This window comes from Myotis nattereri (genome assembly GCF_964212035.1).
Source record: "Myotis nattereri genome assembly, chromosome: 5".
NCBI lineage: Eukaryota > Metazoa > Chordata > Mammalia > Chiroptera > Vespertilionidae > Myotis > Myotis nattereri.
Genome location: NC_138080.1, coordinates 24,296,768 through 24,314,146, shown reverse-complemented (window position 1 = coordinate 24,314,146; position 17,379 = coordinate 24,296,768). Strand labels below are relative to the sequence as shown.

At 42.2% G+C, this 17,379-nt stretch overlaps 1 protein-coding gene and 1 pseudogene across 2 annotated transcripts; one reads left to right on the top strand and one right to left on the bottom strand.

Moving 5' to 3' along the window:
* Nucleotides 1-2,066: 2,066 nt before the first annotated feature.
* LOC308520163 (elongation factor 1-alpha 1-like) lies at nucleotides 2,067-5,106 on the bottom strand (annotated as a pseudogene). Its single transcript has 4 exons — nucleotides 5,072-5,106; nucleotides 3,837-4,333; nucleotides 3,296-3,600; nucleotides 2,067-2,558 (listed from the first exon to the last, which is right to left on the bottom strand). The product of its transcript is annotated as an elongation factor 1-alpha 1-like (transcript).
* A 6,510-nt stretch (nucleotides 5,107-11,616) lies between these two features.
* On the top strand, nucleotides 11,617-17,174 carry LOC308519487 (uncharacterized protein). The gene is made up of 3 exons (XM_081091484.1): nucleotides 11,617-11,965; nucleotides 12,364-12,424; nucleotides 14,650-17,174. The coding sequence occupies exons 1-3, from the start codon at nucleotides 11,932-11,934 to the stop codon at nucleotides 16,211-16,213; spliced, it is 1,659 nt and encodes a 552-aa protein (XP_080947610.1). The 5' UTR covers nucleotides 11,617-11,931; the 3' UTR covers nucleotides 16,214-17,174.
* Nucleotides 17,175-17,379: the final 205 nt, after the last annotated feature.

Below are 17,379 nucleotides of genomic sequence, written 5' to 3'. Positions count from 1 at the left end.
ATTGATCTTTTTATGTAATGTCTTTTGTCTCTTGTTATGGTTTTAATTTTAAAGTCTTTTTTTGTCTTGCTACCTTAGCTCTCTTTTCATTTTCATTTGTATGACATACCTTTTTCCATCCTACATTTTAGTCTATGTCTTTATATCTGAAGTTAGTCTTTGTAGGCAGCTTATGAATGTGTCTTGTTTTTTACTATCCCTTTAGTCACCCTAAATCAGTGGTCGGCAAACTGCGGTTAGCGAGCCACATGCGGCTCTTTGGCCTCTTGAGTGTGGCTCGTCCACAAAATACCAACTTCTGCGCATGGGCCACGAAGTTTCAATCGCACTGTACATGCGCGTCCGCACGTGGTATTTTGTGGAAGAGCCACACTCAAGGGGCCAAAGAGCCACGTGTGGCTTGCGAGTCGCTGTTTGCCGACCACTTAAATCTTTATTGGAGCATTTTGTTCAGTTTCCATTTAAAGTATTATTGATAGGCACATGTACTTATTGCCATTGTATTAATTGTTATTTTGTTGTTTTTTGTATTTCATTTTTGGCCTTTTTACCTTGGGTATTGATAAGTTTCTTTTTTTTTTTTTAATATTTTTTATTGATTTTTTACAGAGGGGAAGGTAGAGGGATAGAGAGTTAGAAACATCGATGAGAGAGAAACATCGACCAGCCGCCTCCTGCACATCCCCCACTGGGGATGTGCCGCAACCCAGGTACATGCCCTTGACCGGAATCGAACCTGGGACCCTTCAGTCCGCAGGCCGACGCTCTATCCACTGAGCCAAACCGGTTTCGGCTGATAAGTTTCTTTAATGTTATATTTGGATACATTTCTCTTTAAATTTTTTTGTATCCGTTATATTTTTTTGGTTGTGGTTACTATGAGCTTCATTTATAACAACTTATGTTTAAAGTTGTCCATTTTAAGTTAATGGCTGCTTCAGTTGAATCATTCTAAAAATACTATACTTATTACACACTCTCTACATAATACATTTATGATGGCATATTTTATGTTTTTGTCTGTTGTTTCTTTCTTATTTATTTTATATAATCCTGATTTTACTACTGTTGTCTTTAACTATCATAGTAGTTTTATAGTTAGTTGATCTACTTTTATTAAATGTTTATTTACTTTTACTAGTGAGATTATTTTTTCTGACTGGGAAATTTTTTTCTCTCTCTTTTAATTCTGAATGATAACCTTATTGGGTAGAGTATGCTTGATTGTAGGTTTTTTCCTTTTACCTTTTTGTTAAAACATATATATATTTTTTTTATTTCAGAGAGGGAGAGAGAGATAAGAAACATCAGTGATGAGAGAGAATCATTGACGCCCCCTACTGGGGATTGAGCCTGCAACCTGGGCATGTGCCCTTGACCAAAATCGAAACCGGGACCCTTCAGTCCACAGGCTGATGCTCTATCCACTGAGCCAAACCGGTTAGGGCTCTTTTTATCTTTTTAAATATATCATGCTATAATTTTCTGAACTGCAAAATTTCTCCTGAAAAATTGACTGATAGTCATGTGGGTGTTCACCTGTGTATATCTAGCTGCTTTTCTCTTGCTACCAAAAAGTACTGATTTTCAAAACTAAAAATTTAAAAACTGCCACGGGGGAAAAAAACACCAAATATTTCACAAAACACTCCTTTCTTTCTGAAGTGTTTTAGGATGTAATCATTAACCAGTCTGTTACTTTAATCTTAAATGGCCAATGGAGACAAACAGGTCTGAGACTGTGCTTCCACCGCCGATTAAGACTAGGTGGCAGGTTATTGGGGATAATATTTATTTAGCCTTGTGAAACCTCAAGGCAGTCTTTGTGATTGCCAGTTCCAGCTGCCTTCTTTCTTTTTAAAAAAAAATATATTTTACTGATTTTTTACAGAGAGAAAGAGAGAAGGAGAGTTAGAAACATCGATGAGAGAGAAACATCTATCAACTGCCTCCTGCACACCCCCTACTGGGGATGTGCCTGCAACCAAGGTACATGCCCTTGACCGGAATCGAACCTGGGACCCTCCAGTCCGCAGGCCGACACTCTATCCACTGAGCCAAACCGGTTAGGGCCCAGCTCCTTTCTTGTGTACTGCTTTTCTGACACCCACAGCAACTGTCTGTCTCATGTCATGAACAGCAAAATGGCCCAGAGGAGGATAGTCAGAGAATCTCTCAACACACATGGCCTTGCCAGGAACCATGTCCACGACGGCAGCATCACCAGATTTCAAAAACATTGGGCCATCTTCCAGCTTTTTCCAGAACGATGATTCGTCTTTTGCAGGTGAGCAAATTTGCAAGCAATGTGAGCTGTGTGACAGTCCTGCACAGGTGCATACCCAGCACTGAGTTGGCCTGGATGGTTCAGGATAATCACCTGAGCTGGAAACCAGCTGCTCCATTCGTGGGCAGTTTTTCTGTCACCAGCCACATTGCTGCAGTGAACATCTGTGACAGAAACATTCTTGACATTGAAGTCCACATTGTCCCCCGGAAGAGCTTTGCTCAGTTTTATGGTGCATTTCAACAGACCAGTTATAACAGGGGTCCTCAAACTTTTTTTTTTTTTAAATATATTTTATTGATTTTTTACAGAGAGAAAGGGAGAGAGAGAGTTAGAAACATCGATGAGAGAGAAACATCGATCAGCTGCCTCCTGCACATCTCCCACCGGGGATGTGCCCGCAACCCAGGCACATGCCCTTGACCGGAATCGAACCCGGGACCCCCCAGTCCGCAGGCCAACGCTCTATCCACTGAGCCAAACCGGTTTCGGCATGGGGTCCTCAAACTTTTTAAACAGGGGGCCAGTTCACTGTCCCTCAGACCGTTGGAGGGCCAGACTATAGTTTAAAAAAAAACTATGAACAAATTCCTATGCACACTGCACATATCTTATTTTGAAGTAAAAAAACAAAACTTCAAAAAAAAAGGCTCTCCTAACTTCAAAATAAAAGGCCCTACTAACTGCAAAAAAAAAAAATAGACCTCCTAACTTCAAAAAAAAATAAATCCTAACTTGTTCTTACCTCGGCCCTCAGGCAGCAGCAGGCTCTGCACAGGCAAGCTCGTGACTCGTGACTCATCCAATCACACCGGAGACAGAGGAGGAGTCGAGAGACAGAGAGAAGGAGGGGAGTCGGAGGGTGCAGCGCACATTCCACACCTGCGCACTGCTGCCCGGGACAAGTCGGCTGCTAAGCAACAGGCAGCGGAGGCAAAAACGCCGGGCAGGCCGGATAAATGTTTTCCGTGGGCCGTAGTTTGAGGACCCCTGAGTTATAGTGTGCACTGGAGCAAAGGTGACCACTGTGCCAGGTTTAAGAACGCCAGTCTCCACTTGGCCCTTAAAGACAGTACTGATACCAACAATTTTGTAGATATTCTGGAGCGGTAGATGCAGGGGCTTGTCAGTTGGACAAGTTGGTGGTAGGATGCAATCCAGGGCTTCAAGTAGTGTGGTTCCACTGGCATTGCCATCTTTATGGGTGACTCCCCATAGCCTGAACCAAGGCCTGTTAGCACCTGGCTCCAGCATGATGTTACCATTCCAATCAGAAATTGGCACAAATGCTACTTTGTTGGGGTTGTTTTCCACTGTATTGATGTAGATCAGTGGTTCTCAACCTTGGCTGCACATTGGAATCACCTGGGAATAGTTTTAAAATCCTGATTTCCAAGCCTCATCCTCTGGAAATTCTGTTTCTTTGTTATGGGGTGGGGCCACAACATTAGTAACAAAGAAACAGAATTTCCGGAGGATGAGGCCCAGAAATCAGGATTTTAAAACGATTCCCAGGTGATTCTAATGTGCAGCCAAGGTTGAGAACCACTGATGTAGATGCTGACTTCCTTAATGATTTCCTTGTATCTCTTCTGACTATAGGGCTGCTTGGTTTAATTCATTTTGTTAACACCAACACTTAGTTGCTTCACACCTAGCGTGTAAGTCAGAAGGGCATGCTCACCTGTCTGCCAGTTTTTGAAGTTACGTCCTTCAAGTTCACCAACCCAGCAGCAACAATCAGGACAGCACAGTCAGCCTGAGATGTGCCTATAATCATGCTTTTGATGAAGTCTCTGTGTCCTGGGGCATCCATGATGGTCACATAATACTTGCTGGTCTCGAATTTCCACAGGGAGATATTAGTGGTGATACCACATTCACGTTCAGCTTTCATCTTATCCAAGACTTGGGCATACTTGACAGAATCTTTACCCGTTTCAGCAGCCTCCTTCTCAGATTTTTTTGTCCATCCCACCAAATTTGTACATCAGATGGTCAGTAGTGGTAGACTTACCCAAATCAACGTGTCTAATGCTGATGATGCTGACATGAGTTTTTTTCTTTCCAATTTGTTTTTTACTTAAAAAAAAAAAATATATATATATATATATATATGTGTGTGTGTGTGTGTGTGTATACATACACATGTATGTATATATAATATATAAATTGATTTCAGGAAGGGAGAGGGAGAAAGAGATAGAAATATCAATGATGGGAATCATTGATTGGCTGCCTCCTGCACACCCCCTACTGGCATATGCCCTTGACTGGAATCAAACCCATGATCCTTCAGTCCGCAGGTGGACACTGAGTCAAACCAGTTAGGGCTCTTTCTAATTTTGGCTTAGATTTAGCAGTGGTTCTCACAACACTGTTCTGGCAGCAAAGCCTTGTCGAAAAGAAAGGAGATTCTGTTTTGTTTGTTTTTTTTTTGTTTTTTTTTATTGTTTGTTTGTTTGTTTTTAGTGAGAGGGGAAAGGGAAAGGGATACAGAGAGTGAAGCATCGATGTGAGAAACATCCATTGGTTGCCTCCCGTACACACCCTGGCCTGGGATTGAACCTGCAGCCTGGGTATGTGCCCTGACTGATAATTGAACCACCAACCTTTCAGTGCACAGGACGACACTCAACCAATTGAGCCACACGGACCAGGGAGAGATTGTTTTTATTCAGACTTTTAGCATTTTAATTGTGTTGTGTCTTGTTATGAGTCTTTTTGGGTTTCTCTTGTTAAAAAATCTCTTTGCCTCCTGACATAAATGTCAGTTTTCTTTACCAGATTAGGGATGTTTTCAGCCAGTATTTCTTCATGTAGATTCAGTCTCTTTCTCCCTTCTCCTTCTGAAACTCCTGTAATGCAAATGTATGCTTGATGTTATTTTAAAGGTCTCTTAAACTATCCTTGTTCCTTAACATTCTTTTTACTTTTTTACTCTTACGATTGTGTGATTTCTACTATTTTGTCTTCCAGATTGCTGATTTGTTTTTCTGCATCATCTAATCTGCTGTTAATTCCCCTAGTGTATTCTTTTTATTTTTTTATTTTATTTTTTAAAAAATATATTTTATTGATTTTTTTACAGAGAGGAAGGGAGAGAGATAGAAACATCGATGAGAGAGAAACATCGATCAGCTGCCTCTTGCACGCCCCCCATGGGGGATGTGCCCGCAACCCAGGTACATGCCCTTGACCGGAATCGAACCTGGGACCCTTCAGTCCGCAGGCCGATGCTCTAGCCACTGAGCCAAACCGGTTTCGGCTCTTTTTATTTTAGTTATTGTATTTTTCAATATTTTCTTGTGTGTGTGTGTGTGTGTTTTATCTCTTTGTGAGCATTTCCACTGAGTTCATCTACCTACCATAATTTTGTTGAGTAGTTTTATAGCCATTGCTCTTGGATTCTTTATCTAGTACAGCCGTGGGCAAACTACGGCCCGTTTGAAATGAATAAAACTAAAAAAAAAAAAAAAGACCGTACCCTTTTATGTAATGATGTTTACTTTGAATTTATATTAGTTCACACAAACACTCCATCCATGCTTTTGTTCCGGCCCTCCCGTCCAGTTTAAGAACCCATTGTGGTCCTCGAGTCAAAAAGTTTGCCCACCCCTGATCTAGTAGATTGCCTGTTTATACTTCATTTAGTTCATTTTCTGGGATTTTTGTCCTTTTCTTTAATTTGGAAAATATTCCATTGTCTCATTTCGCTTATCTTTCTGTTGTTTCAGTGTATAATGTAGATCAATTATGTCTCCCTTTTTAAGAGTGGTTTTGTGTTGAAAATGTTATATGGCACAATCCCCATTGGTCACCAGAATCAGTTATTCCACAGGTGTCTTCTGTGTGGGTTCTGTGTGCCCTTCTGTCTAGTTTGGTGGGGATTGGTGTGGGTACTACCATGGGTGGGATTTTTTCTCATGCTGACTAGCCCCTAAAACTTGTCATGACTGGTTTGGATATTTGTGTACAGGGGTTGGCCCTATGGAGCAGGAGTCACTTTGATGGGTGCTGGCTGAGTCCCCCCACTCAGTGTGCCATTTGTGAGGTAACTTGGGTGTGGCACTCCTGTAAGACAAAGCCGGTTTCCAAATATGCCAGCTCTGAAGCCTCTTTAGAGTGGCTGTGCTGTGGCTGAGGCCAGCTGCAGATTGTGCAGGGCCTAGAGCTACTTGGGTAGGGGTGGTATTTCAGCAAAGGTAGGCTGCTGCATGTGCCAGGTCTGGGTCACTTGGAAGGAACTGTGATGAGAACCAGGGCCATCTGTTGTCTACCATTGTTAGAACCACCTGGGACGAAGTGCAGTGCAAGCTGATGATGACTGCCTCTGTGGCAAGGTCGGATCTACCTTTGGGAGTAGTACTATTAGAATGGCGTACTTGTTAAAAGACCTTGGGCAGATGTCTATGTTGGATCCTGTCTTCCCTTAGAGCAGCGGTTCTCAACCTGTGGGTCCCGACCCCTTTGGAGGTCGAACGACCCTTTCACAGGTGTTGCCTAAGACCATCCTGCCTATCAGATATTTACATGACGATTAATAACAGTAGCAACATTACAGTTATGAAGTAGCAACAAAAGTAGTTTTATGGTTGGGTCACAACATGAGGAACTGTATTTAAAGGGCCAGAAGGTTGAGAACCACTGCCTTAGAGGTAGGCTGTGACAGAGACTGGGGTTGCCCTGACAGTAGGAGGGGAGTCTGAATGGCAAAAAGAAAGATTGTATGGTATGAATAAGGTGTGCCTATTTGATGGTCACATCTTAAAGCAGTGGTTCTCAACCTTCCTAATGCTGCGACCCTTTAATACAGTTCCTCATGTTGTGGTGACCCCCAATTTCATTGTTACAAATTGAACATAATTAAAGCATAGTGATTAATCACAAAACAGTATTTAATTATATATGTATTTTCCGATGGTCTTAGGTGACCCTTGTAAAAGGGTCGTTCGACCCGCAAAGGGGTCACGACCCACAGGTTGAGAACCACTGTCTTAAAGAGAAGTTATTTCAGAGAGAAAGAGAAGAAATTGGGGAAAGCAGCCAATCGACAATCGACGGGCCCAGTTCACTCTCCTAGTACCAGGGAGCTCACCAGGACCCTTAAGTACCTCTGTTGCTGCTGGCTCTGCATCTACTGCAACAAAGATCCTGACCCCCTGGATAGTGGGGACAACAATTATAGCCTGTCGGTGGCACAGCAAAGGGATGAACTCAGACTGGACTCAGGTCCTTAAGTCCTATATAGCAATCATTTCATAGGCGAGGCCTCTAATCCTGATAGCACTGCTTTGAGCCCCTCTGAAGGGAAAGTTTAATGGGTACCATGCTTTAGAGACTGCACTCCTCTGATGTTTTTATAGTGACCTAAAATATAAAACAGGTAAGGGCTTGAGCAAAAGAACAAAAGGAAAAAAGCATTGAAATGGTACAGAATTTGACATAATTGGAAATTCAAAATACACAGAAAGAATTAAATAAAAAAAATTAAAGGTCACTCTTTGGACTTTGAGTCTCTAAAAATAATTCCAGATTGTTACCCATTATCTATAATGCAGTGGTATTCGACCTTTCGTGCAATTCTCATGTAATTTGGTTTCAAGTTACAGTTATACCTGGGATCTCAATAAATTAAAGCAAGGTACTTTCTGATCTTAGGGGAATTGCTGAAATAATATAAAGGAGAAAGGAGTATACTTTATGTAAAAAATGAAAAGTCTGGCCAAAACCGGTTTGGCTCAGTGGATAGAGCATCGGCCTGCGGACTGAAAGGTCCCGGGTTCGATTCCGGTCAAGGGCATGTGCCTGGGTTGCGGGCACATCCCCAGTAGGAGATGTGCCGGAGGCAGCTGATCGATGTTTCTCTCTCATCGATGTTTCTAACTCTCTATCCCTCTCCCTTCCACTCTGTAAAAAATCAATAAAATATATTTAAAAAAAAATAAAAATGAAAAGTCTGCCTTTGACTCAAGGTCATAGCACCCATTCTCCAAAAATATCCATGGTCATGAGGAAAGCTCTGACCCAATTAATTAAATTAAAACTTCACCACTTCCAAATTGGCTTTACAGAATTTGACTCTGTGGTCCTTGCCACTTTGTAATGTTAGTTAATGTGACCCAGTGTAAATTAAAAAGGGCCTTCAGGCATTGAAAACTGTAGTAAATAACCTTTTAGAAAGAAGCCATTATCTCCAGTTATACTTTGAACAGCTGAATTTTGCCTTTTTAAACCTGGAGAGAATGAATGACTTCTCACACTGGATTGCTAAAACCTTGAGGTTGTGTTCATACCAGATAAACCTGTATTTCTAGTTCCCGACATTATCAAATTTACTGACGCCTACTCATTAACTGGTACGGATCCTGTTATCATAGATTTGGCTAACAGTGTGTTCTGTTCAGTGCCCATTTCAACAGCCATTTAGCACAGTTGGGCTTCACCTTGAAGGGCCATGATACACCTTCACCTGGTTATTCTCAGGAAACCTCAACACCATTATCACAGCACACAGTCTGCAGGTTAGATATAAGCTGCATTTATCTTGCTCCAGGAGAACAGGCATGACATTACATGTATGTCATTCTCCTTGATGGACGTTCTTTTGACATTTAGGACACACGTACAGTGAAAAAAGGAGCTTACTAAAGGGAAATGGCCCACTGCCCAAAACATATGAGGCCCTGGTGCCTTGGTTACTTTTTTTTTTTTTTTTTTTACAAGACAAAAAAATTAAAAAACATTGTTCCTTGGGTATGTAATAGCCCAAGGGGCTAAATAGTTACTTTGGGGCGGCTTTACAAATTTAAAATAGATGCTGAAGTAAATGTTACATATTATCATTATCTGATTCATTTTCTTCCTTAAAGATTCTTTAGCCTATTTCTCTGCATCATCCTTTATATCTTTTGGGATAATTTTTGTCATCCTTTAGTTATTTCACCAACGCAACTCAGCTCTAGTTCAGCTTTATCATTAACTTTATTAACTACTATGGAAAATGTTTTTGTAACTTCTTTAACAATATCACATCAGGCATTCTGTTTATCTGAAATTTTTCTATTTCTGTCTTCCAGCTTGTCTGGCTTTGCCAGTAGCATAGCCCCAGTGACCATATGAAATACCCAGTGGGTCAGTCACACACCATCATTCACACTGTAAGACTTTAACATGAAACCGCAGCCAGAAGTTCTCACAGCACTGTGAAGTGTGTATGCCCATATGCATGTCCATATGTGGCCACTCTGTCTGCAAGATGTTTTAGTGGAATGCTGTAGCCAAAGTTACATCTAAAGTTGCAAGCTTCTTCTCTTGCAGTGTCTGCTAATGAACGGGCATCTGGGACAGACCTGCCATTCCATCATTTAAAAGTCGTTTTATGGAACCTTCTTCATAAAGTTTGCATTGACTGTTATCTGTTATTAATTTTATGAAAATTAATTGGTACTGCACTGACTTGTTTCTATATTCCTTTTTTTTTTTAAAATATATTTTATTGATTTTCTACAGAGAGGAAGAGAGAGAGACAGAGAGTCAGGAACATCGACAAGAGAGAAACATCGACCAGCCGCCTCCTGCACATCCCCCACTGGGGATGTGCCCGCAACCCAGGCACATGCCCTTGACCGGAATCGAACCTGGGACCCTTCAGTCCGCAGGCCAACGCTCCATCCACTGAGCCAAACTGGCTTTGGCTATTCCTTTTTTTTTTTTTTTTAAAGGTATTCCCATGATGCGCTTTCAAATTTTTTGTTTAAAGCAGGCTTACCTAGGGTTTATGGATCTTGCCTTCTGTTTTATTTGTTCTGTCTTGTTTTTGCGTTATTCTTCACTGAGACAGAGGTTTTTGTTTGTTTGTTTTTAAAGTACTGGTTGTGTTTAGAACAAAATATTTGGGCCATATTTCAAAATACTGGGTTCATTTTCTCTTTCCAAATTCTGGAATCACCAGATTGCCCTGGTACCAAAATTATCTTATGGATCTAAGAATAGAAGATGATTTCCAGTTTTTGTGCCTTTTTCCCTGAGATTGAGAGAATGTCATCCTCTAAGTTACTTAAATTCCAGATCAGAAACTTGAAGTCTCTGACTCCAATCACTGATGATTAATCACTGATGATTAACTGCTGACCGCTTTAATACTTCATGATTTATTTCCCCCATGTCTTTACATCTCTCTGATGCTACAGGAGAGCCTTCGTACTTTGTCCTTTAGGGCAGCAAGAAGTTGACTACACGCTAGCTCCACCCTCGTGTGTGAACTCTCACCTTAGTTCCCTTTCTAAACTCAGTAAAACAAGTCCACGCACTTTTTCATGCTCTCTCAAGCTATTTCATGCCTGCTTGAGAGAGGTGCCTTACTTTCCCTAAAGACCCCAATTATGAAAGTCATAGCCCTTTCATACCCTGTTGGCAATGTGTGGTTTCATCAGCTGAGGGATTTCTATGCCCAAGGGTTGAGTTATCATGCTCCTTTATTCAACGGGGGAAGTAAGAATTGACAGGATAGGCATTGCCTAGATATCTTGTGTTACAATTGCCTACAGCATTCAAAACAGTAACAAGCAATCTATACCATGTAGCCTAGGTGTGTGGTAGGCTATGCATACCAGCGAAGTTCGTGTATAATGTTTCTACAACGCCAAATTCACTTAACAACGCATGTCTGGCTGTGTCCTTGTTGTTACTACCATTTTAGCTCATCAATTCATACCGAGAGAGAAACTAAGAGCTAAAACTGTGGTAAATACCACACAAGGAAAAGGCCCTGCTTCTCCATAGAATATTTTCATTACATCTCATTATTTGTAATGTCCTGGGGGACTTTAGTAAGGTATGGCCTGCTGTACCTTGATAAAATTTGGATTCCCAAGGATCACATGTATTCTATGTTTGGCGATAGGAAAGCTTCTAGTTCTTTAATACATTTTATTCATCGAATGCGGATTTGACATTCAGACTTAGGAGTGCTGTCAATTGGGAATAATAAGAAAGGAGCTGAGCCCTCACCGGTTTGGCTCAGTGGATAGATCGTCGGCCTGCGGACTGAAGGGTCCCAGGTTCGATTCTGGTCAAGGGCGTGTACCTTGGTTGCAGGCACATCCCCAGTAGGGGGTGTGCAGGAGGCAGCTGATCGATGTTTCTGACTCTCTATCCCTCTCCCTTCCTCTCTGTAAAAAATCAATAAAATATTAAAAAGAAAAAAGAAAGGAGCTGAATCAATTTTTCTTACAAGGCATTGATGTTATTAAAATAATAATGTTTGTTTCACTTGTATAGACTTTTGTCATTTCTCAACATGCTCTGTACCTTGTTATTAGAGAAATAATGATGTGACGTATTCATAGTAAAAATGTATAAGCAATTTCCATGTGTTCATGATGGTGTTAAATTTATGAGGAAGTGTGGAAAGTACGTTTCTTTGATCAAATCATAAAATAAATTATTGGAGCTGATAGAATCATATGTAACCTTCTTATAAATGGATTGTAGATTTTCAGGCTGTCAACTTCACAAACTTTACTCTGTACGTATATGGATTGTTTTAGGACTCGGTATCCTTTGAGGATGTGGCTGTGAACTTCAGTGTGGAGGAGTGGGCTTTACTGGAGTCTTCACAGAAGAAACTCTACAGAGATGTGATGAGGGAAACCTTCCGGAACCTGGCCTCCATAGGTAAGGATGATGAATTCCCTTCACTTGCTCAAATTAGAGCACAAGTTTCTTTGTTTTTTCAGAGGAAGGGAGAGGAGAAAGAGAAACATCAATGATGAGAGGGAGAATCATTGATTGGCTGTCTCCTGCAGGCCCTACACTGGGGATCGAGCCCGCAACACGGCATGTGCCCTGACCAGGAATCAAACCGTGACCTCCTGGTTCATAGGTTGATGCTCAACCACTGAGCTACGCCAGCCAGGCACAAGTGTTTTTTACCCATCAGCATTTTCTAAGATGTGTCATTTGGGAAGGAGTGACATTGACAAATAGTTACAGCTCATCATAGAAATAGAATGTACTAATTTTTAAATAACTTCCAATACTTTGGAATTATTTTTCTGGGTCTGCTTCTTTAGGTAGCAAATGGGAAGATCTTGACAAGGAAGATCAGTACAAAAACCAGAAGAGAAAACAAAGGTGAGTCACACAAGAGAAAGCAGTGTCTCATGTGAAAAAACCATTGAAATTTTAAAAAGAAGCAACCAAAGCAACAGCTTCTTTAAATATATTACATCTTAAGAGATGTTCACCAAATTGCTTTCTTTTTTTTTTTTTTTTTTTAATTTTTTTTTTTTTTTATTGCTTAAAGTATTACAAAGGGTATTACATATGTGTCCATTTTATCACCCCGCCCTAGACAGTCCCCTAGCCTCCCCTATCCCCCAGTGTCCAAATTGCTTTCTTATCCTATCTAATGAAAGAGAAACATGGTAATTAGCGTACGACCGCTACCCTTCCCATTGGCTAATCAGGGCAATATGCAAATTAACTGCCAGCCAAGATGGCGGCCGGCAGCCAGGCAGCTTAAAGCGAACATGAGGCTTGCTTGCTTCAGTGACAGAGGACTCCAACGTTCCCCGCCTGCCGCTGCCGGCCTTTGAGCTGCAACTCTAAGCAACTATGTTACAAATATAGAAGCGAAACAAAACCCCAGAAACCTGCTTTAGTCCGCCGGGCTTCAGCCAGCAGGATCGCAACATTGTTTCAAATACAGAAGGTAAACAAAGGCCAGAAACCTGCTTTCAGCAGCGGAGGCCAAAGAGCTGGAGCCAAGCTTCAAAGCTAAAGCTGGCCCAGAATAAAAAAAAAAGAAAAAAAGGAGCAGTTGGGAGCTTCAGTCACCGCCAGCCTGAAAACAGCCCTCAGCCCCTCACCCAGACTGGCCAGGTGCCCCAGTGGGGACACCCACCCTGAAGGGTGTGTGACCAGCTGCAAACAGCCATCATCCCCTCACCCAGACTGTCCAGGCACCCCAGTGGAGACCCCCAACCTGATCCAGGACACCCTTCAGGGCAAACCAGCCAGCCCCCACCCGTGCACCAGGCCTCTATCCTATATAGTAAAAGGGTAATACGCCTCCCAGCACCGGGATCAGCGGAGCCGAGAGGCCTCCCGGCACCGGGATCAGTGTGACAGGGGGCAGCGCCCAAACCCCCTGATTGCCCTGCGGTTCTGTGTGACAGGAGGCGGGGCCGCAACCTCCCTACCCGCCCTGCTCTGTTCGTGACAGGGGAAGACGCCCCAACCCCCTGATCAGCCCTGCTCTGTGCCTGATAGGGGGCAGCGCCCCAACCCCCTGATCGGCCCTGCTCTGTGCGTAACAGGGGGAGCTCCCCAACCCCCTGATGGGCCCTGCTCTGTGCGTGACACGGTACGGAGCCCCAACCCCCCTGATAGGCCCTGCTCTGTGCATGACGGGGCAGCGCCCCAACCTCCTGATCAGCCCTGCTCTGTGCGTGACAGGGTATGGAGTCCCAACCCCCCTGATGGGCCCTGCTCTGTGCGTGACCGGGGGCAGCGCCCCAACTCCCTGATTGGCCCTGCTCTGTGCATGACAGGGGGGAGCTCCCCAACCCCCTGATGGGCCCTGCTCTGTGCATGACAGGGTACGGAGCCCCAACCCCCCTGATGGGCCCTGCTCTGTGCGTGACAGGGGGCAGTGCTCCAACCCCCCTGATTGACCCTGCTCTGTGAGTGACAGGGGGCAGCGCCCCAACCCTCTGATTTCCCTGCTCTGTGCGTGACAGAGGGTGGCGCCGCAACCTCCCCATCGACCCTGCCTTGAGTGTGACGGGGTGGTGCCCCAACCTCCCAATCGGCCCTACCCTGAGCGTGACTGAGGGTGGCATCGCAACCTCCCAATCCGCCCTGCTCTGTGCATGACGGGGCAGTGCCCCAACTCCCCAATTGGCCCTGCTCTGAGCCTAACCAGGGGCTGCACCTAGGGGTTGGGCCTGCCCTCTGCCACCCGGGAGCAGGCCTAAGCCAGCAGGTCGTTATCTCCCGAGGGGTCCCAGACTGTGAGAGGGCACAGGCCGGGCTGAGGGACCCCCCCCTCCCCCCCCCCCCGAGTGCACAAATTTTTGTGCACTGGGCCTCTAGTATATTATATAAATGATCAGTGTTTGCAAAACAGATTAGGAAACAGCATTATTAAACCCTGTATATGAATATCACTGTTTTATTAATAGCAAGGCTAAACTTGTCTTGCAGAGCCTTCAGTATATTAAATTTTATATAAACATAAAACATAAAACCTACACTTTCAGTGTAAATCATACTAATATACTTTAAATATTTTACTGATCAATACAAAGTCTCTAATAAAAAATCATTCATGATGTGTTTCTTGTTTTTTACAGAAGTCGTATGTTGGAGATAACCTGTGAAGGGAAAATGGTTAGTCAGTGTGGAGAAAACATCAGCCTTATTCCTGATTTCAGTCTGAAGAAGAAATCTCTTCCTGGAGGAACACGGTGTGAATGCAGAATATTTGACAAAGCCTTCACAGATCATTCATCCCATAGTAGTCACACCAGCTGCCACAATGGACAAAACTTCTCTGAGTATCAGAGATTTGGAGTGAAGCCATATAAATGTAATGTATGTGGGAAAGCCTTTAGTTATCTTCAGTGCTTTGAAAATCATGAAAGAACTCACTATGGAGAGAAACCCTATAAGTGTAAGGAATGTGGGAAAACCTTTATGTGGCTCAAAATTCTTCAGAAACACATGACCAAACATAGTGCAGATGCTCCTTATAATGGTAAGGTGTGTACGAAAACCTTTAGTTCTTCAACTTCTCTTCAGACAGGTGAGAGAACCCACTCTGGAGAGAAGGCCTATCAATGTGAAAAATGTAGTAAAACATTCAGGCATCCCAGCCAACTTCACGTACATGAAAGAACTCACAGTGCAGAGAAACCATATGAGTGTAGGATATGTGGAAAGGCCTTCAAATATTTCAAATCCTTAGAACCACACAGAATGACTCACACAGCAGAAAAACCCTATAAATGTAAGGAATGCGGAAGAGCGTTCAGACATTACAGTTCCTTAGAAATACACAAAAGGTTTCACACTGGAGAGAAGTCCTATGAATGTAAACACTGTGGTAAAGCTTTTAGTTATCACAGCTCCCTTAAAGGACACATGAAAATGCACACAGGAAATACTCCGTATCAATGTAAGGAATGTGGGAAAGTATTCACTCTTATCAGGTCCTATCGAAATCATGAAAGGTACCACACTGGAGAGAAGACCTATCAATGTGAAAAATGTAGCAAAGCATTCATGTATCCTAGTTGTCTTCGAAGACATGAGAGAACTCACACTGAAGAGAAACCATATGAATGTAGGATATGTGGAAAGTCCTTCAAGTATTTCAGATCCTTAGAACCACACAAAATGACTCACACAGGAGAAAAACCCTATGAATGTAAGGAATGTGGAAGAACATTCAGATACTACAGCTCCTTAGAAATACATAAGAAGTTTCACACTGGAGAGAAGTCCTATGAATGTAAACACTGTGGGAAAGCATATAGCTATCCCAGCTCCCTTAAAGGACACATGAAAATGCACACTGGAAATACACCTTACCAATGTAAGGATTGTGGGAAAGCATTCACTTGCCTTAGTTTGTTACAAAGACATGAAAGAACTCACACTGGCGAGAAACCCTATGAATGTAAACAATGTGGTAAAACCTATAAAGATCACAGTAACTTACAAACACATGAAAGAAATCATACTGGAGAGAAACCCTTTAAATGTAAAGAATGTAGAAAAGCCTTCAATTGTAACAAAAACCTTCAATTACACGTGAAAAGGCACAATGGAAACAAACCGTATAAATGTGAAGAATGTGGGAAAGCCTTCGTTGATGGCTCATCCTTACGAAGGCATAAGAGGATTCACGAATAAAACCTAGTGAATGTAAATAGTGTGGAAAAGACCAGTTATTCGTTTTCTTTCTGGAGGCATTAGAGGACTCACTGGATAAAACCTCATGAATGTAGAGTGTGAGAAAGGTTTCATTGGTCTATGTTTTTTAAAAATGTATTTCTATTGATTTCAGAGAGGAAGGGAGAGAGACAGAAACATCAATGATGGGAGAGAATCATTGATTGGCTGCCTCCTGCATGCCCCACACTGGGGGGTCCAGCCTGCAATCCGGGCATATGTCCTGACCGGGAATCAAACTGTGACCTTCTGGTTCATAGGTTGATGCTCAAGCACTGAGCTATGCTGGCTGGGCTGGGCCCACACTTTATATTTGAAATCTCTCACTGAAAGGAATAGAAATGTAAATAACCTGATAAGGCTGATGGAAATTAATGTTTGTATAATGTTCTGGAAAATGTTCAAGGTTAAAGAGTTGTTTTGAAAATTATGAATATTTTTGTTTACCAAGTTTCTTTAAATGTGTTATTAGGATGTGATTTTCTAATACTGTTGATCCTTAAACAACTCAGGGATTAAGGGAACCAACTGCCCACATACTCCAAAACCCTTGTAGAACTTAAGCCAGTCCTCCATGGGTTTCCCAACCACAAATTGAAATGGCAGTTCATCCTTTAAAAACAAGTGTTTGAACTGCTGCTAAAAAGTGGATCCTTGCAGTTCAAGCCTGTGTTGTTCAAGGGTCAACTGTAATTTCTTTTAGAAATGAATATTACAATGAAATAATTCTGGGACATAACTTTCTACAATATTACATATTAGTAACTGGTGACTTTTTATTAAGTCAGTAATATTATCTATTGACTTTTTGAAGCCTGTTAGATCCAAAGTGTGTGAATTCTAATGTATTTCTAATATGGAAATAGTTTATTTTTTAAATGATGTTTTATTTATTTTTTGTTCAGATGGCATTAAAAAATTACAATTCAATATTTTTTTTTATTTTTGTATTTGGATTTTTTACTGGCCTTGTGAAATTTAATATCTATATGTATATATCTTATATATCCCTTTATGTATATGTGTGTATATATATGTATATCTCATATATCCCTTTATTACTGACAGTGCTTTTTTTTGATGGGGGGGGTGGGGTGGGGGGGAGGTGATGAGTATAAGAGCTTTTT

What these genes read in the sequence shown, in the direction of transcription:
- LOC308519487 (XM_081091484.1), top strand. Translation starts at nt 11,932, where the DNA reads ATGAGGGAAACCTTCCGGAACCTGGCCTCCATAG. An exon ending in CCGGAACCTGGCCTCCATAG is followed by an intron (nt 11,966 to 12,363) that starts GTAAGGATGATG and finishes CTGCTTCTTTAG; the next exon opens with GTAGCAAATGGGAAGATCTT. An exon ending in AACCAGAAGAGAAAACAAAG is followed by an intron (nt 12,425 to 14,649) that starts GTGAGTCACACA and finishes TGTTTTTTACAG; the next exon opens with AAGTCGTATGTTGGAGATAA.